Below are 27915 nucleotides of genomic sequence, written 5' to 3' on the forward strand. Positions count from 1 at the left end.
ATTGTAAATTACTAAATGAGACTTTTAATAACATAATCATGGCTATTATGACATAAATAAATGCCTTACTAATTCTAGGTACTTAAGTGCCATACTTATGATTTCATTTATTATGAATAGTAAAACCTATATTTTCATTCGACTAGAAAATACGTGACTTAGTGCCTATTTCGATTTCTTCATGTCAATACGTTTACACCTAAAATACTACTACAAATATTATTCCACATACTAAAGCGAAATCACATATGTAAACGTTTTCTAGTATGAAAATCACCGAGTTAGTGAATAGAAACCGTACTCATTTTTAAAATTATAAAATTATACACATATTCAAGGTATTGTCATGGGGTTTGATTTTGGCAACACGTATAAATCGGAATCTCTAAAATCATACACGAGTATCGCCAAATCGCATCATCTCAATATTACAACAATAATTCATAAATTAATTTAAAACGTGATTTAGAACATAAATCAACTTTTGGGGTTGTTTTAACCTTAGATTTTTGCTCATGCGCAGCGATGAACGTCGACGAGCAGGGAGCGGAACCGGGTGTTCGACGGACAGGGGGAACGAACGCGAGTTCCGGTCGGGGTGCTGCGTGGACGGCGAAGCTCCGGCGGGGAACGCGGACGGTCCGGCGACAAGCTTCACGACGGCGAGCAGGCACGGCACGAGCAGGGGCTCGACGGCGGGTACGTGGCGTTGCTGCGGGTGAGTGGAAGGGTGTGGGAAGTACGAGGGAGCACTGAGGTGTGCGGCGAACAGCACTAGCCGAGACCTTTGAGGGCCTTGAGTAGCAGGACGAGCTCTAGCGACGTACAACAGCCCAAGCAGAGAGCTCGAATAGGGGAGGGAGAACTCTATGGTGCGACTAGGCTTTTTATAGAGAAAGGGAGGGGAGAGAGAGAGACGGCCGGGGAAGAGAGTAACGGTCAGGGCAATGAATTTCATCGATGTCGTTTATGCAGCTTCAATGGAAGAGGAAGGGGAAACGGAAGCAATGAATTCCAATAACGTCGAGGGAGAGCGGACGGCGCGCGGTCAGCTCGGGACTTGGTCAGGCGGTTGTCGCGTCGGGCGCTCGGTCGGTCTTCGGCCGGTCGGGTGTGGCTGCCGGGGTCGGCTTCCTGGCGCGCAGGGGCCTTCGGTGTCGGGGTGTAGGTGGCGCGTCGGGGCGACCTCGTTTGGGCGCGCGGGGTCGCGCAGCTGGCAGACACGCGGTCGCGTCGGGACGCTTTACGGCCGGCCAGAGGCACGCGTCGGGGCTTGAGGAGCTGCACGCGGGGCGGCGCTGGGTGCAGGCGGCTCGCACGGTGAGGCTGCCGGGGTGTCGTCGGCCTGGGCTTCGCGGCAGGGGTTGCTCGGCCAGTTGGCTGCGCGGGGATGGCGGTAGGGGTCGTAGGGCGCGGGGCACGGCGTCGGGGCTTCGGTCGGGGTAGCGAGCGGGCGTCGAGGCGGCTCCACGGTCGGTCCTCCTGGCGGCGCGCGTGGAGCAGAGAGGCAGGGAGGAGGAGATGGCCTGGGGGGGCCCGCGCGGCAGGGGAAAGGGAAAATTACCCCTAGCGGCGGCGGCTAGGTCAAGGGGGCACGGGGCAGCGCGCTCTTCATGGGCCAAATGGGCCGTTAGGTTTAGTTTTTTTTCTTTTTTTCTATTTCCTTTTCTAATTTTGAAATACATATTTAAATAACCCTAAAATTCATAATGTTTAAACCAACACTATTTATAAAATATTTCTTTTTGGGACTAATAATTATATTATTTATTTGGATTTTTAATTAAGAAGAAATGCTATTAAGTATTCAAAAATCAATTCTAAGCAATCAAAAATCATTTCAAAGGTAAATAAATGACACAAAATTAAATGAAAACTTATTACCCTAATTACCATTATAAACTAAAATTATTAATATACATATTTTCCAAAAACCTTATTTTAGCAATTCATTATTGTTTTGTAAAATGAGATTTTCTTCACAAGATCAAATCCCGAGATTGGATTTGCAAATCAATTCAAACAAAATATATGCTTTGGCATGAGTGCAACAAAAACTTGGTAAAATTTTATCTATTCAAGAATTGTTCAAATTATTTATATTACCATTTTACTATTAGAAATCATAAGTATTTTTCCTTTCTATTGAAAAATAATAATATAAACTAAGTTATCTTCAATTGATGGTTTCAGGGTGTTACATTGATCAACCTTACACTTCACATGAGCTCCCACCTTTGGTGAGTTCATGCACATTATTCCCCACAACTTTTTGAGCTATGATCTTTTGTGAACTCACCCTTGCTATATATAACCCCCCCCCACACACAAGTGAAGAGCAGGTAGTCCAGGAGGAGGTCTACAACGAGGAGTACGAGTTGATCTAGGTGACGTCTTTGAGTCAGCTTGATGGCGCCAAGGAATAATTATTAGTTCGCTTTATTGTTATCATTTATTTTTGTAAGATACTTCCGCTATGTAATTATATTTGTGACATTTATCTCTATACACTTGGTCATTATATGCGTTGTTCTTGTTTGGCGCACATATGAGACGCACCCGGCTTTACCCATTAAATCCGGGTGTGACAGAAGTGGTATGAGATGAAATGTTGACTGTAGGATGAAACCTAGATAGAACTGGACAAAACCCTTACCCACTTACCTTACTCATATTCTTTCTATACTTTTTTTGATCTTGTCTCACCTTTGGCTGTTCTACTCTGACTACTCTTACCTTTTCTACTCTTGAAAGAGAAGAAGGATTTCACACCTTGGAATCCTACATCTAAAGACCATCTAAAGAGATTGGAGACCTAATACAAATATATATATATTCTCTATCTAAAGTGTATGGATGTTTGTTCTGATGATAAATGCTTGAGTTGCTTCTTTGATTGACTAAAATAGTATAGCAGGGCATTCTAGCATGTACCGCCATAAGGTAATGCATTAGTATTAGTAGGTGACAAACTAATCTACTGAGCTATTAAGACCCCAAAAGATCATGATCTAAAAGTGGATGTCTCGTAATTACCTGTCTCATCTGCAATTCTATCTTACCATGTGTTTCTAACTCAGATGGTCAATACCAAGAAGGGAGGCGGTATTGATCTACCTGCCAATGGTCGTCGTAGAAGGATTGCTAACCAACCACATCCATAGATGAATCCTCCACCAAACCCTCCACCGGCTGGGATGGATTCAGTAGCTGTCGCTCAGATGCAACTGCTGCAGCAAATGGCGAACACAATGACTGAAATGCAAGCTCAGATGCAGCAAGAACGCTAGGAGATGCGTCAGGAACGACAGGAAATGCGACATCAGATGAGACAAGAACGACTAGAACGACAGGAACAACCACCACTACCTCCACCACCACCACCACCAGATCCACCCTAGGACAAGCACCGGGAATTCATGAGTCATAAGCCGCCCACATTCTCCAGCTCTCCAGATACCCTACATGCTGATGATTGGCTGAAATCAGTCGAAAAGATGCTCAATATTGCTCAATGTACTGATCGGGAGAAGGTGCTCTATGCGTTGGGTCGTCTCACTGGCCCCACTACTGATTGGTGGGACTCCTATTGTGCTGCCCATGCCGCTACCAACACTATTACCTGGGCAGAATTTTCTACACAATTCATAAACTACCATATTCCTGCTGGCTTGATGAAAATTAAGAAGAAGGAATTTTTGTCACTAATGCAAGGCAACATGAGTGAATACCGTGATAAACTCATTCAGTTGTCAAGGTATGCTCCAGAGGAGGTTGCTGATGATGAAAAGAAGCAGGAGCAGTTCATGGAGGGACTCGTTGGGCCACTCCAGTATTAGCTAGTATCTCACACCTTCCCATCTTTCTAGAGGCTTCTGGACAAGGCTATAGCTATTGAACACAAACGTGTTCAGCTGGGCGAGAAGAAGAGGAAGGCTATCACCAAAGGGTAGGGGAGCAGTAGCATCCGTCCTCGCTATGTTCCACCGTAGGGTACACCAGCCCGTCCTGGAGGAGGGCAGCAGTCTTACCAACTACTTGCTCAGTATACACCACAAGGGACACCGCAGACTCCACATACTCATCAGGCTACCCCCACTGGCACCCCGACGAGACCTGCTGGCCAGGGTACTACTACAGTCACCACTTGCTTCAAGTGTGATGCGGTTGGGCACTACACCAATGCTTGTTCGAAGATGAACCCCTACACACCAGATCAAAGCAATGTTTAGGGCAAGCAACAGACTCCAGCTTCCGGCAAGGGATTCAGCATTGCCAGAGTCAACCAAGTCAGTGCGAATGCTACTGCTGATGGTGCCGATATTGCTATTGGTACGTTTTATATTAATTCAGTTCCTGTAGCTATGTTATTTGATTTCGGAGCTACGCATTCATTCATTTCTGCTCGTTATGTCAATACAAATGAGTTACCATTTCAAAATATGCAAAAACCCATGATAGTAATCACCCCTAAAGGGTCTATTGAAGCAAATTATATGACCAACAGATTAACATTGATAATCATGGGGAGGGAATTCTGGTCTATGCCTATAGTATTAGAGGAAAGCATTATAGATCAGATACTTGGTATGTCATGGTTAAAGAAAGCAAAGGTAGTTATACATTGTGCTAAGGAACCGTAGAACTCACTAGTCCAAAAGGAGAAAAGTTCGAAGTCATGATTACTATGACCCCCTCCACCAGATCCGCCATATGTCTAGTAGATGCTAAATTTGTGGGCAGAAACATCGGTGTGGTTAGAGAGTTCCCAGATGTCTTTCCAGTGGAGTTACCTGGGATGCCACCAAATAGGGAAGTTGAATTTGTTATTGATCTCTTACCTAGAACTGCTCCTATTTCTAAAAGGCCATATATGATGTTAGTGGAAGAATTAAAAGAACTTTAGAAGCAACTAACATAGTTATAGGAGCCGGGCTACATTCGTCCGAGTTCCTCACCTTGGGGAGTGTAAGACCTAAAATTGGTAGAATAAAAAAAGTATATATATATATATATGTAAATAAATAACTGTAATTCTTCATATTTGTTCTTTGTTCTTGCACCTAATCAGTGAAACGCACCAACAAATTTGAGTTCAAAATACCAAATTTGGAAACTTAAAAGAAAAACTTTCAATCTATTTATTATAACTTTATAATTAAAACACTCCTTAACAATATTTGAATCAAATCATGGTGAATATTTTATATTAAATTTCTCCTAAACAAAATGAAGTAATGTGTGAATTATTCTCTTATGAGTTATGCATATAGAAACATTTATTTAGGTGAATAATTAACCAATAAATAAATAAAATAAACTTTGCATGGCATCCCGGATCTTTTACTTAGCATTGAATTTAGTTTTAAATTCAAACCTTGTTTGAATCTGCTTTAGAGTTCGAAATTTGAAAATAGAAATGAAATAAGAATTGGGAAAAAAAGAAAAGATATCTCTGTGCTTGGGCCGAGCTCCCTGTTTACGGCCCAACTTCACCCCCTCCGCGTCTCAGCCCAGTGTCCCCTCATCCCGGCCCATCTATGCGCAGGCACTGCGGCCTGACAGGGTGGGCCCGCTGAGCAGCCTCTGCACTACACGGAGGCAGTGACAGGTAGGGCCCCAAGGCTAGCTCCCTCCCGCGCGGTATCTGATGATGGTGTCTGGGGTGTGGGCATGGCATGTCAGCGTGTGTCCTTCTTCCTTATCTTTTCCAAGCTCTGCACAACGCAGTATCAACGCCGGATCACAACAACCTCCGCCGAATCCTCGAAAATTCCGCGCCGAACTGCTGCCGATTTCCTTGACGTGGACTCGCCCCTTCCTCCATATGTTAGCGTTGTGACAGGCTACTGGAGAACGAGTAGAAAGAGAGACCGAGGAGACAGAATGGAGAAGGCGTGAGGTAGAAGAAAGAGAGATGTAGCAGTCAATTGTAATCTGTATTATGTTCTTTTGATGATCTTTCCTCTGCTACAAGGTATCACATAAGTACACGGACGCAGGCGCTCTCCACCGCACACACCGTGTCCTGGGCTCGCGCACGCAGGCGCACTTGTCACACACATTACACCCATTCGTGCCCAGCAGATGAGCGTTGGGTCGGCGCACACGTCCAGTCCGGGTCCCTAACATTCCCCCCTCCTTAAGCTTCGGCTTGCCCCCAAGCCGATTAAGAACGGGATACCACAACTTCGCTTCCTGAATATTCCTCTTCAGATTGGCATTGTAGCACTTGTTCAAGTAGTGAGTCATGTTCTGAGTTGAGACACGGCTGCGAGATGCTTGCTGTTGGAGGTCGGTCCTTGCTGTTGGAGTAGACAAATTCCTGCGCCTTTGGAGAGTCCCGTTTGTGTCCATCTGACAGGTACCACCGAGATCATGAGTGACAAAAATAACCCAAGGCAAGATTAAAACCAGATTGCCTGTTAGGAGCACCACAGACATGCTATCCTGATCATGTGTGCCATGAACTGGCCTGTTAGGAGCACCACACGGACGTTGATGTTTTTCCTCTTGATCTGTAGGTGGAGATAGGGGCGTCCAGAAGGTGTCACAATACCAAACTGCAGTACCTACACTCATGATGGTGAAAGACGACCATGGCATAGGCCGAAGACTAGTATTCCCAAATTGAACCTCGACTGATTTGTTGTAGCTGACCACAGCTATTTGTAGCCAAACCATCTCGTCATGTCTACCAAATGGCCAACCAATACCATCTTGTTGGTCCAGTGAATCTGACAGATAGTTGTGGGCTGCACAAACTCCATTTCTAGTTTCAGATGCAGCGACATTCAGAAATTGCGAAAAAATTACGTGAACTCTGAAAGAAGATATCCAATCAACATGCTGCTGCTTAAGGGAACGCCCTTTTGAGTCAGCTCAGCCATATGGATCAGAAACACCTATTCTCGTTGTCGATGCCGAAGATGTTGCCACAGTCGTAAGAATGAGAGCACCAAGGTATGCATCAGCAGTATCCTTCATGGCACTGATTTTGTTCTGCCCATCCTTCATCTTGACCTGAATGTAGGGCTTGCCATCCTTGTTAATATCCTTGTACGCACCAACACTGAATCCATGACCAATCCTTGACAAGGATAAGGACCTGATGGCCGAGGTTTGCCCCTTGAAGCTGTTGGATGTAGCATCATGGTTAGTGCCGCTGTTGGCCACCCGCAGCTCAGCTTGTAATCCTGGCTTATATTGATAGATCCAAAGTGAAATAAGCCTGGAGGATTTGGTCGAGTAGCACCCTTGCTCACGTTCATCCTTGGCGGATTGACCAACCTCTGCACAAATACAGTCTGCACCACCTTCACGCAAACTTTGAAGGTCCTCCTCAATCTCACTTGGATCCACTTCTGCATATTGTAAGGAAGCACTTTTGGTACTGGAGCTATAATCAACTCTGAACAAATTGTCTGGATCAGACGCCAACCAAGGGGGCTTTGGTGGAATGTCACCGGCCACTTGATCCAGTGATTTAATCAACCACACCAAGCCTGCATAACAAGATGGCCAGGGTACTGGTCTTAGCTGAATACCAGTGGCCAACTGTACAGGTGGTGGCCATTGTGGTTTTTGCTGCGTAGCAACCCAATCCATAATGAAACAATTCCATAAAACGAAGCGCAACTCAATGGTGGCTGTCATCAAAGTGCGATGTTCCCTTGGTTGCATTTCACCGAACACCACTTGAGAATCAATCAAAGTAGATGAAGGTGTGCCTGCAATAGTCACCACGGATACCAGACTGGGCTTGACAATGTTGTGTAGTGCTTGGCTGGGACATTTGGTCGAACACCCGAGGGAACAACTGCTATTGCTGCCCATCTCCAGCTTGATGATGATGGGGTAGATGGTCATGACGGCAGCATTATGGAACTCGCCGCAGTAGTTGGTGGCGGGGAATACGGTGACGAGTTGGCGATCTACGAAGAACTCGTATCCGTCCTCCACCACTTGGTGCGCCCTGCACACGAGGTCCATGTCGCGCGCGCGGAGGAAGTCCGCCACGACGTCGGCGCCGAAGGTGCAGGACACGCTGTAGTCTTGGTTGTCCGCCCACCCTCTGCCCTCCATGGACAAAGGGACGGAACAGAGCAGGTTGCAGAGAAGGCCCCGGTCGGGCACTTCGTAGGGCCTGGGTAGGCGTCGCGGAACACGATGGAGCCAGCCACCGCCGCCGCCGCAGTCATTGATACCTTGAGCAGCTGATGCTGAAGAACATGTTGACGCAGCAGGCTTCGCTGATGTAGCTGACGCTGCCGCCTTGATGACGGTCGTAGGTGTCGGAGTGAGAATGAGTGTCGAACACCTTGTGGGCATGGTGTTGGTGATGTCGTCCTCGGCATAGGGGTCGAGCAGCAAGAGCTGGTCGAGCTGCCCGGGGTCTCCCGCGCCCGCGACCATGGCCTCCTCGACAGCGGAAGTCTGGTTGTCGTGCGGTTGCGAGTAGTTCCCGACGAAGCTGAGCATCGGGGTTCGGCGCCGGGTTGCGGCCTCCACTAGAACTAGGACTGCGCCCACATCACCGAGGCCGCCTACGGCCACATCTCCATGGGCTGGCTCGAGGGGCCCTTCGCCGGCGTGGGTGGGGATGCTGTCGGCGCCCGAGCCGAGCGGCGTGTCGGGGTCAGTGGAGGTGACGTCGCCCAAGTCGCCGTTGCAGGGGAAGGAAGTGCTTCCGCGTGTGGGTTGCTGCAGCCTGGCGAAGAGTCGATCGAAGCGAGCGTCGGCCTCGTCGAACTTTCTGCCGATCTCGTCGAGGAGGAACTTGACGGCAGCGGGATCCATAGAGCTAGAGCGAGAATCGATTCCTCTGATACCAATTGTTAGCGTTGTGACAGGCTACTGGAGAACGAGTAGAAAGAGAGACCGAGGAGACAGAATGGAGAAGGCGTGAGGTAGAAGAAAGAGAGATGTAGCAGTCAATTGTAATATGTATTATGTTCTTTTGATGATCTTTCCTCTGCTACAAGGTATCACATAAGTACACGGACGCAGGCGCTCTCCACCGCACACACCGTGTCCTGGGCTCGCGCACGCAGGCGCACTTGTCACACACATTACACCCATTCGGGCCCAGCAGATGAGCGTTGGGCCGGCGCACACGTCCAGTCCGGGTCCCTAACACCATAAAGCATGGCATCACGCCGTCTCGACCCGCCGAGCACCGAAGCCATCTGTCATCGGTCACGCCCACGCCATCACCGAGAAGGAATGGGTCGCCCAAATCCCTGTGGGGTGCTGGTGAGATCCTCCATGGAGCTCATCCGACCTCCCTCATGGTGCCCTGGATTACCTCTCGTCCCGCACTTGGACGCTTGCCTCCGTGCCCACGCGCGTCTTGCAGCAGCCGCTTTTCCTCACCTCATCCCTTTTCCCCACTAGCTGCCGCGCCGGTTGAGCCCTGCGTTCCTCCCCACCGTGGGGCAGCTCGCTGTCACCCGTGATCGGGTCAGTGATCTTCACCGAAGCGCACTGCATGCATCTATGGGTCTTCGGTGTTGATGGGGTGGATTGGCGCAGCAGAATTTCTCACCGTGCTTTCACCACCGCCGCGGATGCGCCATGCTACGCGGCCAGACTGGCCGCTGCCTCAATCGCCGGTAAGGAACGTTCCCTGATGCTCGCCTTCATGCTCGCTCCCTTTCTCACCGGGTGGTTGGGGGACAGGTCGGGGGTAGCAAGATCGGCCTGCGCCGGCGTGATGCTCGCCGCAGAGGAGATCGGAGCGCCGCTACACGTGCGCTATTGGTGGAAGAAAACCCCGGCGCCGTTGGTTTGCAAATGAACGGTCGCGATTTGACCTGGTGGAAGAAAACCCCGGCGCCCTTTGATCCACGCCCTTGATCCGTGATATGGGGGTTGGGGCCAACACGTGTCGTTGGCAAATTTAGGGCCATCGCTCCGTGATCCTACGATCGTAGGTGCCGTTTGGTTCACATATTGGTAACGCAATAGGTAACCAATAACGTTAGATAATGTTTGTTTGAGTCTAACCGTAATTAATAACACACTATAAATTGATACCTCCTTATTCAAATTTGTTACCGCCGGTATTCAAGTGACAATCGTTACCATTACCATTTACGTTACATTTCATGAACCAAACGGCACCGTAGTTGCTTACCGATTCGTTTTAAATGAGGATCGAATCCGGACCGCTGGATCGTAATCAGACGGCCCTAAACACTCCTTACCCCTTTGGCCAGGGACAATTGCAAAAGACCCCTCCAGGATTTCAGAAAATAACCCGCCATCCCTCCACTATAGGAAGATTTAGCAGTTAGGCCCCTGGCTTTTGCAGTTTAGTCCTGGAAACTATTTAAGGTATAAAAATTAAATATAAAAATGTATAGAAATTTAGATAATTCATGTTAAATCCATTTTAGCTTCAAATTGATATGTTTCCGCTGCAATAATTTTGTTTTAATAGTGTTCATCATCTAGTACCTTTGTTTAGCCATGAAACTTGAATTAAAATTATTCACTTGAATTACTCTATTCTAGTACCAAATAACTTCGGAAAATCATAATTAATTCATTTTAACTCTGTTTCAATCCGTTCAAGTTGTGTTAGCTTCGTATAAATATTTACTATGCAGTAGCAACATTGATTATATGATATCCCATACTTTTATAATTAGGTAATCAATTTGATTAATCTATATTTTCTGGATTAGCTTATTCTAATATTAATATAGAATCATGATCTTATGGTTATCTTTGGTCTAAAAGATGATTTGTAATCAAGTAATGACTTAGATTAAAGTTGAATTAACTGTTTATAAGATACTCTCTCATATGGTGTACCCTAATCAATTCATAATATAGTTTAATATTTAAATCACGTAGATCTTCCATAAACCATAACTCCGAATCTAGTGATTCTCGTACCCACGATCTCATTACGACGCGTAGATTATTATTATGCAGTTTGTTCTTATGTTTGGTGTAATGTTAATTTTGTCTATACCATGTTTGTCTGTATTGCTACGTTTAGCAGTAAGGACATGTGTCATCTGAAGAGCAAGTTGGTACCTAGAATCTCAAGTCCCAGGCAAGTTGTGCCCTTGATCACTTCTTTTACCCAGTCATGTTCTTATTAATCATAATGATCTGCATAGTTTAATTTTGATGGGACCCAATAGGTCACCCTAGTTTGGCTATCTTTAAACCTTGTTTACCACTGAATTCTTGGGTAATACCTGTTATTGCTTTATGTGGTTTTGGGTATTGAGAAACATATTATTCATGATCATACTTTCATTATCAGTTTGTTATTTACTATTCATGATAAGATCATTATGTTAATTGGAACATGGAGCGACCACCCGGGAAAACAGTGCTACCACAAGGGTGGTATGGGACACCCTTGGCTGACTAATTAGGAAAGCTAGTGGAGGACTACCTTACCCGAAAGGGGCAAGGGCAGTAGGGGAGTGGTCAGAGTAGGGAGGTCCTTAGGTTGATTTTGCTGCGATGGCGGTCAGGCGAGGGATCCCTGCACTAGAGCTTCCTAAAAACTGTAGCGGGGTTTCTGAAGCTAGTGGAACTTTGTAAAGGCCTCGTAGTGGAACCCTGTCTCGCTTCCTTGGTAGAGGTGTATGGGGTCTAATCAACTCCGTGGAAAATGGGTAACACGACTTGTGGGTAAAGATGTGCAACCTCTGTAGAGTGTAAAACTGGTATACTAGCCGTGCTCACGGTCATGAGCAGCTCAGACCCTCACATGATTAATTTATGGAACTAAATTCAATTTGACATATGCATTGCATTGCGGGTGTTGTTATCACTTTTGTTATATTACTTAATTGGGTTGGTATTTACTTATACTTAGTAATTGCTAATAAAATTTTGACCAACTTTAAAATCAATGCTCAGCTTCAACCATCCTCTTTGGTAAGTCTTACACATCATGTGAGATCCCACCTTTGGCAAGTTCATGCACATTATTCCCCACAACTTGTTGAGCAAAGAACGTATGTGAGCTCACTCTTGTTGTCTCACACCCCCCACAGGTCAAGAACAGGTACCGCAGGATGAGGCGCATGGAGGATGCTGTGATGAGTTCTTGAGAGGTCTAGGCCGTCGTCTCCCAGTCAACTTTGGGTTGCTGGATCGTTGTCTCCTTATGATGTAATTATTTATTTATTTTGTACAGAACTCCTATTATATAGTAAAGATGTGACACTTGTTTCTGTACCACTATTCATCATATGTGTGAGACTTGGTCCCAGCACACCTGGTGGTTATTTCGTGCCCGGGTTTTTGACCCCTAAAAGCCAGGTGTGACAGGGAGCACCAGTTCTGTTTGTATAGAAGGATGGTTCATAGAGAATATCTGTTGATTGTAGATCACTTAATGATGTCACAATTAAGAACAAGTATCATTTACCTCGTATTGAAGACTTATTTGATCAAATGAGAGGTGCTAGGGTATTCTCTAAAATTGACCTTAGATTAGGTTATCATCAAATGAAGATTAGGCCTTCTGATATTCCCAAGATGGCTTTCTCTACTCTACCCAATATGGTCTATATGAGTTCACGGTCATGTCATTTGGCTTAACTAATGCACCAGCCTACTTCATGAATCAGATGAACAAGGTGTTTATGGAGTATCTTGATAAGTTCATCGTGGTATTCATCGACGACATTCTGATTTATTCGAAGAATGATAGTGATCACGAGGAACATCTACGATTGGTGCTACAGAAGTTAAGGGATAATCAACTCTATGCCAAGTATAGCATGTGTGAGTTCTGGCTTGACGAAGTACCATCCCTTGGGCACATCATTTCTAATGGAGGAATATCAGTGGATCCGTTGTCTCCCAGTCAACTTTGGTTGCTGGATCGTTGTCTTCATATGATGTAATTATTTATCTATTTTGTACAGAACTCCGTTATGTATTAATGATGTGACATTCGTTTATGTACCATGAGTTATCGTATGTGTGAGACTTGATCCCAGCACACTTGGTGATTATTTCGCGCCCGGGTTTTGGACCCCTAAAACCGTGCGACATCGCCTCATCTCCTCCTCATGCCGGGTCGGCCTAGGGTTGTTTTGATGTCTATGGAAACTTTCTTGAGAAGTTTGTAGAATGGCATCACCCTTTCGCAGAGCCTTGAAATAAAATGGCTTAGTGCTGCCATTCATCCCGTTAGTCTCTGTACATTTTTCTGTGACTGTGGCGGCTCCATCCTCAATATGGCTTCAATTTTCTTTAGGCTGGCCTCGATTCCTTTATGGCTGACAATGAACCCGAGTAGCTTTCCAGCTGGTACCCCGAATACATACTTTTTTGTATTTAGCTTCCGTCGGTAGCGCCTCAAGCAGTTGAAGACTTCTTGTAGATCTTCAATGAAGTTGTCTAGGTTTTCTGTTTTGATTACCACACTATCAACATAAGCCTCCACATGCTTGCCCTAGTGATCGGCTAAGCATGTCTGGATAGCCCTCTGGTAAGTTGCTCCAGCGTTTTTGAGGTCAAACGGTATGGAGGTATAACAGAAGGCCCCGGAGGGCATGATGAATGCAGTTTTTTCTTCATCCTCCTTCGCTAGACTGATATGGTGATATCCCGAGTAATAGTCTAGGAAGGAGAGCATAGAGCAGCCAGTAGTTGAATCGATTAACTGGTCTATTCTAGGAGCCCGAAATGATCCTTTGGGCAGTGTTTGTTGAGATCACTATAGTCGATGCACATGCGCCAATCAACTTTATTCTTTTTGAGTACACGAACATGGTTTGCTAGCCATTTAGGATGCAATACTTATCTAATAAAGCCTGCTGATACTAGGCGAGCTAATTCAACCCCGTATAGCTTCTCTTTTGTCAGGCGTGAAACGACGCAGCTTTTTCGGATCAGCCTTGCTTGAGGATAAACCTTGAGTTGGTGCTCGGCCAACTCTCTCGGGACTCCCGACATGTCCGCAGGTTGCCATGCGAACACGTCTCGGTTATCTTGCAAAAACTAGACGAGCACGCTTTCCTATTTGTCGGTAAGGTTAGACCTGATGACCGCAGTCTTGTGCTCGTCAGAAAATCCAAGGTTGATCCTCTTTGTTTCTTCAGTCGCCCGCATAGAGGTAGTGGCAGATGCTTCATTTGAGGGAATTGTGAGGCCATCCTCTGCTGGCTTGTCATCATCTCGTGCCGGGAGTGCCACCGAGGGTCCGGTCCTGAGAGCCGTTTGGATGGCCCCCTGAAAGCACTCCGGAGCTCCATGGAAATCGGCGCGAATGATGATGATGCCCTAGGGACCCAACATCTTGTGGATCATGTATAGGTAATGCGGGATGGCCATGTATTTTTCCAGTCCTAGTCCTAATGATGGCGTTGTATCCACAATTGAACCGAGCCACCTCAAAGCGTAGGAACCTAATTCAATAGTTGTTCGAGGCGCCGAAAGTGATGGACATGTAGAGGTGTTCCAGCAGGTACTCTCCCTCAATCGGCACAATGCCAAAGAAGGGGGTGTTCGACTAGGTGAGGTCGGCGATCGAAACTCCCAAGGCTTGAAGTGTCCGAGGGAAGGTGACATTGATGCTGCCGCCACCATCCACCAGCACCTTCTTGACTCAGCTTTCCTGAATCACTAGATCGACAAGCAGGGGGTACTTGCCAGGGTGATCAAAGTTGAGCCACTGGTCGGCTCAACTGAAGGAGTGGTGTATTTTGACCATCGATACAGGGATGGGGCGCTGTTGGTGGCCACCTGGACCTGCCGATCGGTGAGCTTCTGTTGCCTCTTATTTTCCTGTGCCCTATGCCCTCTGAAAATGACATTGACTTCCTTGTCGATGCGCGGAAAAGCCCCTCCACCCCTCCACCCTGCTGCTAAGGTTGGCCTGGCTTGAGGGGCTCTCCTCGTGGTGGGGGAGGTGGTAGCGGTTGGAACGGTCGGCCATGCCCGATGGAGTTCTTGAAGTCCCGACAATTTCGTAGAGTGTGGTGCATCTCGTTATGGTACGGACAGTAGGAGTCAAGGATCTCATCCAGCATGTGTACCCCGCCGCGGGGCACACCGTGGGACCGAGTAGCTGGTAGCCTAGCGGTGTGCACTTCTTTCTGAAGCCTCTTTTGTCCCAGTGTTTGTCCGATTGCTGGTTCATGTCCTTCCTAGGCACTGAAGGTGCGGGCTTCGCACCTCCGATGAGGTCCTAGGCTTGTTTGTCGGCAGTGATGTAGATGTCCACCTCCTGGAACAGTTGTTCTAAGGTGACTGGTGCCTTTTAGAGGATGGCCCAGACGAAGGCCGAGTCATTGGATCCTCGATAGAAATCCTCGATCACAGTCGCCTCCGCGACCTCAGGAATGTGGATCCTCATTGTTTGGAATCGCCTGAGGAACGAGCGGAGGGTCTCGTCGCTCTGGCGCATGATGGAATTGATGTCCCATGGTTGCGCCGGTTTGTTTGAGAGAGATTGAAAATTCGCGACAAATCGATGGCTGAAGACTTCCCATTCGTCGATGAAGTGTCATGGAGCCACTGCAACACATCCTGCCCTAAGACGATGAGTAGGTACGCTGTCATGACATCTTCCTTTACCCTAGCAGCCCGGGCGGCGATCGTGTAGACAGCCAACCAGCCTCCTAGATCCTGCTTGGGTTTGTACTTGTCGATGTTGGAGACTTTGAAGTTTGGAGGCCACTGGATTGCTCGGAGTCAGGGTAAGAGCAGAGACTCCACACGTCCCCCTATCCTCCCGTTAGTGATCGTGTCGATGGTACAGGAGAGGCGAATGAGCATCATGCCACCTCGATCATTCTGGGGCTGGGCTACTGGTGGAAGCTACTGCCGACTCGGTTCTAGTCGCACAGCTATGAGTCGGTGCGCCATGATCCCGGTCATACTCCTCTCGTCGCCTCATCTCATCCTCATGCCGATGATCGCGCGAAACGCTGATGTTGCTTCGCGTGTCTCGCCGACTATTGATGGCGTGGCGCAGGTCGTTCGGCGGGTGAGCGAGGGGTAGAAGATGATTTTTTGCTTGGGTGAGCACCTGTCGATAGCCCTTCGCGTCTAGGGTGCGCGGCAGGCCATTGGCGACCTGTGCTAGGACCCCTTCTACGTTGCTCAGCATATTCGGTGCTCGAGAGAAGTCAGGGAACAGGTTCCGGGCGAGGAGTAGATTTTCGCGTCAGAGCCGGGCGTCCTGTTCGGCTTGTTCCCGCTCGCGTTCCTGAGTGTGGCGGCGATCACGGCGATGGGAGTTGCGGCACTCTCGGTGTGTTCTTTCATCGGGGGTTTCCCCCGCTTAAGAAGCTTCATCTCGAGAGACAGGTTGAGCTAGATCACGTTCTCCAGCTTCATGGTGACGTCGTACGTTATGGCGCCTGTCCCAGTGTCGACGTGCATCGCGCTGGAGGGGCTCCTCCCCCAGCACGGTTGGCTCGTCGTTGAAAATGGGTGCTGTCTCCACTCTTCCCTGGATGAAGAGGACATCCAGGAAGAAGGAGCTTGGAGCAGTGGTGTGTCCTCCCCCGATCTCCCTTGAGAGCGGAGCAGTCGGGGTGATCACTGGTGATGCTCTCTAGGTCTTGTTAGGCCTTGGAGCATTCTTCTCTCTCCGTCGAGTGATCCACATCCACACCCGAGTGGGTGAGGTGGACAATGGAGTTCTTCGTGCTAGAGAAGTCGTGGCTGACTGAGAAGCAGTTGTTAGGGTGTTTCCGGGCATGGTCTTGTGTGGCATCACAACCCTTTGCTCCGTCAACAGGATTGTCGCTGGTGCAGTTCGCGATTTCCCTACGACCATCTTTGGCAATCCCAGGGAAGATTTCTTCCTGGGTGGGATTGCTATGCGGTGCAGGATTCCCTCCTGGTCTGCAATGCAGGAGATGGTTCCGAAGCAGAAGATCGCTCCTGGATTGAAAGTGATCATGCTATTGAAGGTGACTGCAATGGAGTCGGCGTTTATCAACGTTGCACCACCTACCTGGCGCGCCAGCTGTCGATGTTTCAGATTTGACTGCACACTATGTGGATACCCACGAGGTGCTTTTTAAGCAGTACAACATCGTTGATTGCGACTCGATTGTTTGTGTGGTGACACGACAGAAAGACACACAGACTTATACAGGTTTGGGCCGCGGGAGCTGTGTAAGACCCTACTTCTTATGGTGATCTTAGTATTGGAATGGGGTTACAATTGGGAACTATGAGTGTGGTGGACTGAGATGAGATGAAAATGGTTTGGGTACCTCCTAACCTTATATACACGACCAAGGAGAGCTATCCCCGCACAAGTGATAAACATAACCCACTCTCTTATCTCCCTGTTTGTAGCAAACTGTCTTCCTACATATCTGAATATGCCTCACTCATCCGCCCGAGTTACCGTCGGGGGTTTAGCCTATCAGGTGATCACAACCGTTCTGCCCGATATGCTCGTGCTCCCATAGCACTTAACTCGGGCATTAGCCTTCGCCGGCTCAGATTGGGCTTGCCTGGCCTGGTTGCACTCGGCCGACCCATCTATAGGATGACCCAGGAGGAGACCTGCCAGGCGGCCCAAGACGCAATTCAGTGTGCATGAGGACCCGGAGGATATCCATCCCCCAGAGTCCCCCTCGGCCTTATATACACGACAAGAGAGTTATCCATTTACAAGTTGTACATCCCTCAAGTGCTTACAACTGCCCCACTCGAGATATCAGTGCTTCATTTGCTTACAACGTCAGTCTTTGTCTTCTTGGATCAGGCTCGCCCGACCCGGCTATAACCGTTGGTCCATCCCTATGAACGAACCAACGAGAGGCCCATCAGACGGCCCATGTTACGTTTTAGTGTTCACGAGGACCTGAGGATATCTATCCCCCATAGGTGCCCCTACGCAAAGGGTAGCCCACGCGAGGGCCAAGCACCACGGTCGAGTAACTCTGTAGAGAGTCGTGGGCCTTCTCCACGCGCAATTGGTGCTCCTCTTCTGGCTCCTCTCGGACTCTCCCTGTCATGTCCACTATCGAGCTTCCGGCTGAAACGCCACATGCCACGTTCCCTTCTTTACACGGTGTCGGCCATGACAAATCTCGGTTGTCATTGTCTCACAATACTGTCGCCCCACTCGGTAGAATTAGAACGGCTCACACAAGAGCCGAGTGGTTTTGTAGGTTTTTATAAACTCACTCAACTAACTAGGATTCACCTAGAGCAAGCGCATAAGCGTTCTAACTAACCTAAGCACTTCGCAAAGCACCTACGCTAATCACCGAGTGATTCTATTAAGAACTTGGGTGTTTGGGCAATTGAAAATATCTACAACATGTGTTGGTATATTGATTGGGCTCCCACACCTTCAAATGGCTGGTTGGGTGAAGTATATATAGACCCCAACTCAAATATAGCCATTGGAGAAAAGTTGTTGCTCTCTGCGGCACACCGGATAGTCCGATGCCCTGTCTGGTGCACCAATAGCCGTTGGATCTAGCAGGTGACCATTGGCGCTGTCAGCCTTGCACCGGACAGTCCGGTGTCACACTGGACAGTTCGGTGGCTCTCCTCCATATTGTCACCAGGAACTAGTCATTAGGCTACTGTTCCCTGATGCACTGGACAGTCCGGCAGTGTGGCACCGGACAGTCTGGGGTGCCACCGGACAGTCCGGTGCTCTGGGCTGGACGGTCCGCCAGTGGCAACACTTTCTTCTTGTCTTGGACTTTGCTTGATACTCGTTGATCTTCACATATGGTCTTCTTAATGTCTTCCTTTGAGGTTTTGCTTCCTCAATGCCTTAGTCCAAGTCGTTTTAGCATCATACTACAAACACAAACACTATCAATCACATTAGTTCACGGGCTATGTTGATAATCAAACATCAAAATCAATTAGTCAAATGGGTGAGGTCCATTTTTCTTACATATCCGACGGCTGTCACTAGGGCCGTAGGACTTAACTGTTACTTTCGACGGCTACTAGGTACCGTCGGATATAACATAACTGTCGACGGTTTCTTACAAAGTCGTCGTACATTTCCTGTTTTATTGTTTTGGGGAGGGGCTGGTCAGTTGCAGTGACGATATAGATTTGACGTTGACAAAGATACACGTAGAAAGTAGAATAATTATATTCCACGGTGGCCGTTCCCTGCTTTGTGCACGTTGCTATTTTTTTTTGAAAATATTGTGCTGTTTGGTTCACATATTGGTAACGTAATGGGTAACCGATAACGTTAAATCATATTTGTTTAAGTTAACCGTAATCGATAGTACACTATAAAATGGATACCGCCTTATTTAAATTTGTTATCACCGGTATTCAAGTATGAATCATTATCATTATCATTTACGTTATATTTCGTGAACCCAAAGACACCTACGTGGTTGTGTTATCTTAATTGTCACGTACTCCCAACCACCATGTTCAGTACGAATGTCATGTGGAGAAAGAAGCGTCTAGCTACCTACCTACCCGCACCGAATTGAACACAGTAATACATTCCAATAATCGCGTCACTGTACGTGAAGCAGCGTGTATCACGTTGGATCTAACACTATAAATACCACCAGGCTTCAAGCATCCCTCCTCACTCCAAACTCCAAAGCCAACAAACAGAGCTCCAACTCAGAAAGCATCCGTCCCTTGGCAGCAGCAACAAGCTACTAGCTATGTGTGTTTAGAGCGAGCGAGGGAAAAAAAAGAAAACATCTAAGATATACTCCATCATCTTCGTTTGATTAACCCGCCCAGTAAAGCCATGGGTACTAATGATAGAGCGGTCATTTCTCTGGTACTCCTCGTGTGCATCGCTAGCCGCTCGTCCTTGGGTGCCGCTGAAACTGACGTTGAGCAGAAGCGCTTGTCAGTCCCGTTGATGTTTGTGTTCGGTGATTCGCTGGTCGATGTCGGAAACAATAACTTCCTGCCGCCGCCTGCACCCCGTGCTGCATCTCCGTACGGCATCGACTTCCATGCTGGCACCGCCGGCGCCGTCTCAGGACGGTTCACGAATGGCTACAACCTTGCCGATTTAGTCGGTATACACATATATATATTTACTACATGCATTTATATATCTATATGCATGCGCATGTTTTCTTTTTTTGTCATGGATATGGATATTCTTTACAAATGCTAATGAAACTGCACTCTGGCTGTTCAAATCCTAAACCATATATTGCTTTTTATGTTTAGTGTGTCACTGTAAGATTATATGTAGCAACGACATCACTTTTTTTCATGCATCACATGTATATATGGCTTCCATACGTGTATATATCTTGATTGTTATTTTCGTATGTAGGGATGTTTATGTAATACTATAGTACATTGGACTTCACAGATCCAAGACACTACAAAGTAAAAGAATCAAATTTATATTTTCTAATTAATAGGGACACATACACATGTAGGGCCGGAGTCGTATTTGTAAATAAATGGTCAGATAGTCTCTAGATAAAAACAACTACCACTACCGGAATTCAGCTCTTTGCCGAATATCAAATGATTTGTCGAGTGTTTTTTCCGGCGAAGAGTTTCTTTGCCGAGTGTGTTTTTGACTTGGGGCAAAGAGTTTATTTGCTGAGTGTTTTTTTGACACTCGGCAAATAGTTTTTTGGCAAGTGTTTTATTTTGGACATTAGGTAAAGTGTTTTTTTGCCGAGTGTTTTTTAACACTAGTTAAAGACAATTTAAAAATCACATTTTAAAGCAGTAAATTAATTCAAATAAAAAAGTTTTCAACTACAAATTTGTATAACTCATCAAGATGTACACTTTATATTTTGATCATTTCTTCATATGACAAAATAAAAGAAAATTTGTTTCATTAAACCTATATCTCTCGTAGTTTATGAAACTACAAAAGACATGTACAAGATTTGTGAATAATGTTAGAACCATCATGTGATACGAACAAATGACCAAACAACCAAAATAAACTTTGTAGATCTTGAGAAGTTATAGAATTTTGTAGTTGGCAACGTTTTCATTTGAAGTCATCTTGTCAACGAAAACTACGTCTGAATTTTTAAAAATTTAAATTTAAATTTTGAAAACGACCTCGAATGTAAAAACCACTAACATAAAAGTTGTAGGTCTTGAAAAGTTATGAAACTTTGTAGTTGACAATGTTTTAGTTTGAAACCATCTTGTCATGCAAAACTCTATTTGGATTTTAAATTTTGAATTTTTCAAACTATCTCAGATAAAATGTTTTGTTGTTCTCATAATTTAAAATGTTTTGCTGTTTTTTGATTTTTTTGCGATTCTTAATTTGACGAGTGCTTTTCTTTGCCGAGTGTTTTTTGATACTCGGCAAAGTATTTGCCGAGTGCCCGAAAAAAATTAGTCGGCAAAGAACCATTTACCGATAAAATGTTTGCCGAGTGTAACACTTGGCAAAGACTTTGTCGAGTATATAATGCCCTTTGCTGAGTGTCTGGGACACTCGGCAAAGAAGGTGAGTCCGGTAGTGTAACTCACTTGATCATATTAAGAAAAGCGAGTATCCTAAAACATCTAATTGATTAATAGACACCGGTAACAAAAAATGACAACTAACAGAGATGGTCATTATTGCAAAGCACCCGCCTTTAGGAATTAGCCAAGTATTAACAGACACGGACGTTTTAAGAGGTTCAACTTTACAAATAATTGTATAAAAATAATTCATAACTTTTTATATTAAGCTCCATAAATACGAACATTATATAAAATGTAGTTTTCCATGCGGTCTACAACTTTGTAGTTGGGAAGTTATTCGTGGAAAACTGTTTACATATATATATATATATATATATATATATATATATATATATATATATATATATATATATATATATATGCTAAAATAATGTCATTTTAAGTTCTCAGACGATGTTAAAGCTAAAAAGTTTCAATCAACCTCAAATATTGACATGGACTACAGCAAAGCTCTGTTCTCAAATATAGCCCATAAAATTATAGCTGAAAGTTGTTAATTTAGACTTGTTTAGAGTCCAAAATGTGTTTTACTTTTCTAGGTTTTGAAATTTTCAAAGAACGTACATTGAATGTTCACATGATATGGTTAATATACCGAAGTTGTGGCGTGGCTAACCTGATCTACGAGCATGTTATTCATAAGTTCTTGTGAAGTTGCTTAGAGTCTCAAATATTAGTTTTAAACTCATATATGAGGTCTAGCTAATTTTTTGTTTTTGTTTTTTGGAAAAAAACAAACATTCTCTAATGGGAGATAGGTCCTACACCAAAATTGTATGATAAGATTTAGAACTTTATAGTTAAAACGTTTTTATTATATGTATACAGCTGCCATGCATGAGCAACAATCAGTTATAGCAATTCCAAAAAGAATGTTTATTATATGCATGTGCAGCGCGACGTCTGGGGTTCAAGATGAGTCCACCTGCTTACCTCTCGTTGACACCGGTATCAAAGTTTGACCTGTTCACGTGCCGAATTGGTGCCAATTACGCGTCTGGCGGATCTGGCATTCTCAACACCACGGTATATATGGCTCCGACACGAAGCTGTTCTTTTTATTCAGCATAATTAAGCTGTCGTGCATACACTACACATAGTTTTGCTTCTCATGATGAGTCGTACGTATACACAAATATATCCCCATCACCACACCAATTACTAATAATAATTACTGGTAATTTAATTGTGTATGCAGGGAAACGGGACACTCACGCTGCAGAAACAAATCACGCTGTTCTCCAAAACTCAAGCAAGAATGTCGTGGGCCCGCTGCAAGCTCAGGTCTATGGTATCGAGGTCCTTGTTCCTTGTCAGCGCCGGCGGCAATGACTTCTCCGCCTTCAGTGAAATGGGCATGGGCGAACAAGACGCCCCAGCCTACATCAGTAGCATGGTCTCAACCTATGTCCAGCATATCGACGTACGTGTGAGGCGGGACCATGCATCAAATCTGTCATTGCACATTAATTAAAGGTCTCGATGCAATAATTAGTGGACGACATCGATGCCTGCAGGCGTTGTACAAGTTGGGAGCACGGAGGTTGGGGATCCTAGACGTGCCAGCTATCGGCTGTACCCCAGGCTCCAGAGTCCCCATGGCCAACGGCGGATGCAACGACGCTGCCAACTCTATGGCGCAGAACTTCAACAGACTCCTAAGGCTCGAGGTGGCGAAAGCCGTCGCATCCTCCATGCCCGGCATGAAATACTCCATTGCAAGCACCTACAATTTTGTCACCGACTTGATGAACAGCCATCTAGTGGCTGGTATGAGATACTCCATAGCAAGCATATCGTCGTCGTCGTCGTTAATTTGTTGTGCATGCAGAAATCTTAATTACTTCTGTGCATTTATATATATGATTGATCATTCCAATTGCTTGCATATTCAGGGCTCCGGGTGGTCGACAGGGCATGCTGCGGATCGGGAAAACTGAACGCGGCGGTCATGTGCGCCCAGCCAAACACGACTTACTGTTCGGATCGCGACGACTACATGTTCTGGGACATGCTACATCCTACGCAGGCAACAAATGAACGTGGGGTGGTCGCCATCTTCTACGGCCCGCAGGAGTACGCGGATCCCATCAACTTTGCACAGTTGGCCGCTGCCACAGCAAATGATGATGATGATATAAATACTGCTATGACCGCAGGCGTCTATGCCGCCATATGATAAACACTATTTATGTCTATTGGCATGCAGCTGCGACATGTCACTACCTGAGTACTATATACGTAATTCAGTTGGAATAATGTACGTTGTGTGCATCATCAGTCTCTCTCTATATATGCTGGAAATAAAATGAAGACAAGAGACCACAATGTTAGTATCACTACCGGAATCAGCTCCTTTGCCGTGTGTCTCAGACACTCGGCAAAGTCTATTTTACACTCGGCAAAGGCTTTGCCGAGTGTAACACTCGGCAAAAAACGCTCGGCGAACTGTACGTCGGCAACGGTATCTTTGCCGAGTACTTTTTGTCGGGCACTCGACAAAGAATTTGTCGAGTGTCGTTTGACACTCGGCAAAGAAAAGTCACTGTCACGGCGCCAAGTGCCGTGACGGTGACAGATCCTTTGCCGAGTGTCTTTTTGGCACTCGGCAAAGAGGCCAATTTTGCCGAGTGTCTGCTATCGTGGCCCTCGGCAAAGACGGGTCCAGTGGGCCCCACCGCCAGTCCCTGTGCCGAGAGCTCTCGTAGGCACTCGGCAAAGGAGGACTCTTTGCCGAGTGTCTAGTGGACCGGCACTCGGCAAAGAGTCCTCCAGTGGGTCCCTTTGCCAGTCCCTTTGCCAAGTGCCTTGGCAACAGCACTCGGCAAAGATGGCTTTGCCGGTTCCCAGGTTTCCTTCTTTGCCGAATGCCATGGTCAGCACTCGGCAAAGATGGCTTTACCGGTTCCCAGGTTTCCTTCTTTGCCGAGTGCCATGGTCATAGCACTCGGCAAAGCGACCCTTTGCCGAGTGTTACACTCGGCAAAGTGACCAGGATGTCCCTTTTTATTTGTTTTTGCTGTTTCATCCGAACAAACAAAAGATATATATCATTCACATCACATTATATATCAATCGCATCACAGAATGAACACATTTATCATCAACACCATATATATCACAAAGTCTCACTAATATAAGTCTCACAAATATAAGTCAGGATCATCACAAAACAGATATAAGTCTGGATCATCACTAACATCACCAAGTATCTCACAAGACCAAGTCTAGCCAAACATCACCAACACTCACAAGACCAAGTCTGGATCATCAACGAGGTGGGCATCTGGACTGGTTCGGCGAAGGGCTGGACGAAGCATGAGGGTTGTTCGACGCCGTCGATTGACCCTGCACAGAGAAGAGATTGTATGTGTGAGAACATATGAATATATATCATGCAGTACTAAAATTTTGATACTCACAGGAGTAGTGAACTCTGCAGGGTCAGTTGCAGGGAACAACGGAGGTGGTGGAGCATGACCCTGTGCGGCGCCAAGGCTCTGCATGTACGCGAACATCTCCGCCATCCTGTTCTCCAGCTCCTCACGTTGCCTCCTCTCATCATCTAACTGAGTCTGTAATATTTCGCCCTAATGTTACGATAATGCAAAGAGAAGATATATAATATTCAATGAACGATGAATAGATAAGGAATAACCTGGAGTTGCTGGATATGATGTTGTGAGCTGTCCTGCCGAGGTCGTATGGCTGGGCTCGCGCTCGTGCTCCTTGCTCGCACCTGAGAGAGAGTGGGAGTGGAGGACGAGTCGATTGCCCGGTCGGCAATCCAGTACCGCCCATGCCTCTTGCCTCCTCCGACCCTCATGAGGACATCTCCGTCGATGTCCTCGGTCCTCGGATCGTAATCTGGCCCATGGACCTCCTTGGCCATGGCGGTGTACTCACTGAGTCGGCTGTGGATGGCGGGGTTGGTGTACGCCTCGGGCCCGTCATCCGGGTTGTAGGTGACGTCGGACGTCGCCTTCCCCTTGTGGGCCATAGCATATGCCGAGAACGTGGAGCAAGGCGCGCCACCATGTGCCGCCGACTGCGAGAAAACCAATGAGATGGTTAGAAATCATGTCTAATCGAAAGTTATATACCTAAATAAAAAAGAGCGCGTACCCATGCTTCCGCGTATTTGCCCAGGCTGCGGCTGCCTTGATGGTGGGAGGGACCTTGCATCAGCAAACGCTGTTCCCAGCTAGCGTTGTGCGCCTCATCCCACTCAACCGAGCACCACCTCTGCACCATCTGCTCCCAGCACTCAGGATGCGCGGCGCACCAATGAGGAATCATCTAAAAAAATATAAGTACACCGCATATCAGAAGATAAAAATAAGCATATTTAGTACCAATAATAAAGTTTTGTATTTACCTGCAAGTACTGGTCCGGAGTCAACGACATGGTTCGGGCGTCCTTCTTGTTCACCTTCTCCCCAAGGACGGAGCTGTGGTAAGTGACGATGGTCTGGATGCGCGCCTCGTAGTGCATGTCCACGACGAGCTTCTTACAGCACGTCGTAGACACCACATCCGCCCTGGCCTCGTATCCAGCATCGCACCTGAAGAAATCCTACATACAAAGAAGATGTATCCATACATTATTTCAAGAATATGCAACAAATGCGACTTATTAAACAATATAGTGCGAGGAAGACTTACCCACAGCTCTTGCTTCACCCGCTCCGCCTTGTTGTTGAATTGTCTGCCGTCCCGATCTACTGCATCGGGGGCGACGGCGTAGTGGTCGAAGGTGTATGCTGGGCTCGTCACTCCGGCGTACTCGACAAGTCCACTGAAGTGTTCCCGGCATAGAAGGCCGAGGATGCCATTGGGGTTGCGGCCGTGACCCCCTGCAGTCTCCAAAACCATCCAAGACCTGTCCAAGTGATTAAGATGAAGTATTAGTTTCTATTATTAATTTGAACATATAATATGAAAAAGCAGCAACAACATCTAAAGTTACCTACCTCTCTCCATCGGGTCGTATCAGCGGACGTCTGTCACGAAGTATGGGTCGCTTAGGGAGACTCGCGGGACCTCGCAGGTAGATACTCCTCGAACCTGAGGAGCCAGAACCTGAGACGTCCTGCTGAGCGGCGTTGTCGTCGTCGTCGTCCTGCTGCGCCGCATCATCGTCGTCCTGCTGTGCCGCATCGACAGCGGCTTGCTGCTCCACCTGCTGCTGTACGGCGTCGTCCTGCTGCGCCTCCTCCTCCGTCCTACGGGTGCTCCTCCTCCCCCTCCCCCTCCCCCTCCCCCTCCTCGTCCTCGTCCCACCGCCCACCATCTTTGTCCAACAACCTGCAATTAAGAGTAAACAATTAAGCACAGATAAAAAATATGTATTTAGAAACATATGCAAAATAAATGAAATATAGCATTACATCGATTAAAAATAATCTTCATATGTGTCCGGGTTAGCCGGATCATAAGTGTCATCATCACTATCAACCATTTCATAGTCAACACCATCTGAAGGCGCAATTTCGTCATTGGCATTGCCTTCAAGCATTTCTATGTCATTCTCATTTTGCACCTCATGATTCTCCTCATCAACAACCATTTCAATATCTACTTCCATTCCGATCGCGTCGGTTAAGTCTATCTCAAATTGCCCTTCGAGCCCATCTTCTTGGAAGAACTCTCCGTCATATGTGTCCGGGTCTAAGTTATAATCTTCATCGTTTGGAACAGGTAATTTAGCGTGCGGTGATACCTTATACACAACATCCCAACCCTTAAGATGTTGTTTCGTTTGGCACGCATATGGAAGATAATACACTTGTGTGGCCTGTTGGGCCACAATATAGACATCGTCTCCTGGTAAGGTGGAATCCTGTCGAATTTCGACTAGCCCAAGATTAGAATGTGTCCGTCTCATAACTTCAGGGTCAAACCAATGACATTTGAATATCACTGGAGTAAGAGGTTTGGAACCATAAAAATTGAGTTCATATATTTCTTCAATTCTTCCATAATACTCAACCTCGTCAAGCCCGGGCGTAAAGACTCCAGAACACGTGGTTTTTTGATTGGGCCGACTTTGGTCGTAGCTTGTTGTGCGAAAACGGTATCCATTGACGTCATACCCAGAAAATTTCCTGACCCTATAGGCAAAGCCATTGGCTACTTGTCTCAACTCGGCACTCATAGACGGCTCTCTTTGGCCCTGCAAGTTCAAACACGCTAGATTGTTATATTATTCGCACGTAAGAGCAACTTGAAATGACAAACTAAGCACGTACCTTATGTTTAAACCAGGAAATGAAATCGAGCAATCCATTTCCCGCACCCTTTCTAAGAAGGGTATCATATTCCTGTGGAGTTGGGTCCCTTGATCGATGCCAGAATTCATGAAGAAATTGCTCCATGTATGGTGTCACCTCTTCAAGGTTGGTCAATACATATAGCATGATATGGCGCCACTCTTCATATCTCAGGGTCTTGGTGGTCGAACCACTCGCGCTT

General features: G+C 46.5%; 1 protein-coding gene across 1 annotated transcript; it reads left to right on the forward strand.

The window, feature by feature from the left end:
• Positions 1–19559: 19559 nt before the first annotated feature.
• LOC100191178 (uncharacterized) lies at positions 19560–23779 on the forward strand. Its single transcript, NM_001136613.1, has 5 exons — positions 19560–19994; positions 22337–22467; positions 22640–22864; positions 22959–23211; positions 23337–23779. Exons 1-5 carry the CDS (start codon positions 19715–19717, stop codon positions 23618–23620), a joined length of 1173 nt encoding a protein of 390 aa, NP_001130085.1. The 5' UTR covers positions 19560–19714; the 3' UTR covers positions 23621–23779.
• Positions 23780–27915: the final 4136 nt, after the last annotated feature.

This window comes from Zea mays, chromosome 10, assembly GCF_902167145.1.
Source record: "Zea mays cultivar B73 chromosome 10, Zm-B73-REFERENCE-NAM-5.0, whole genome shotgun sequence".
NCBI classification, from domain to species: domain Eukaryota; kingdom Viridiplantae; phylum Streptophyta; class Magnoliopsida; order Poales; family Poaceae; genus Zea; species Zea mays.

What these genes read in the sequence shown, in the direction of transcription:
- LOC100191178 (NM_001136613.1), top strand. Translation starts at nt 19,715, where the DNA reads ATGGGTACTAATGATAGAGCGGTCATTTCTCTGGTACTCCTCGTGTGC. An exon ending in CAACCTTGCCGATTTAGTCG is followed by an intron (nt 19,995 to 22,336) that starts GTATACACATAT and finishes ATGCATGTGCAG; the next exon opens with CGCGACGTCTGGGGTTCAAG. An exon ending in CTGGCATTCTCAACACCACG is followed by an intron (nt 22,468 to 22,639) that starts GTATATATGGCT and finishes TTGTGTATGCAG; the next exon opens with GGAAACGGGACACTCACGCT.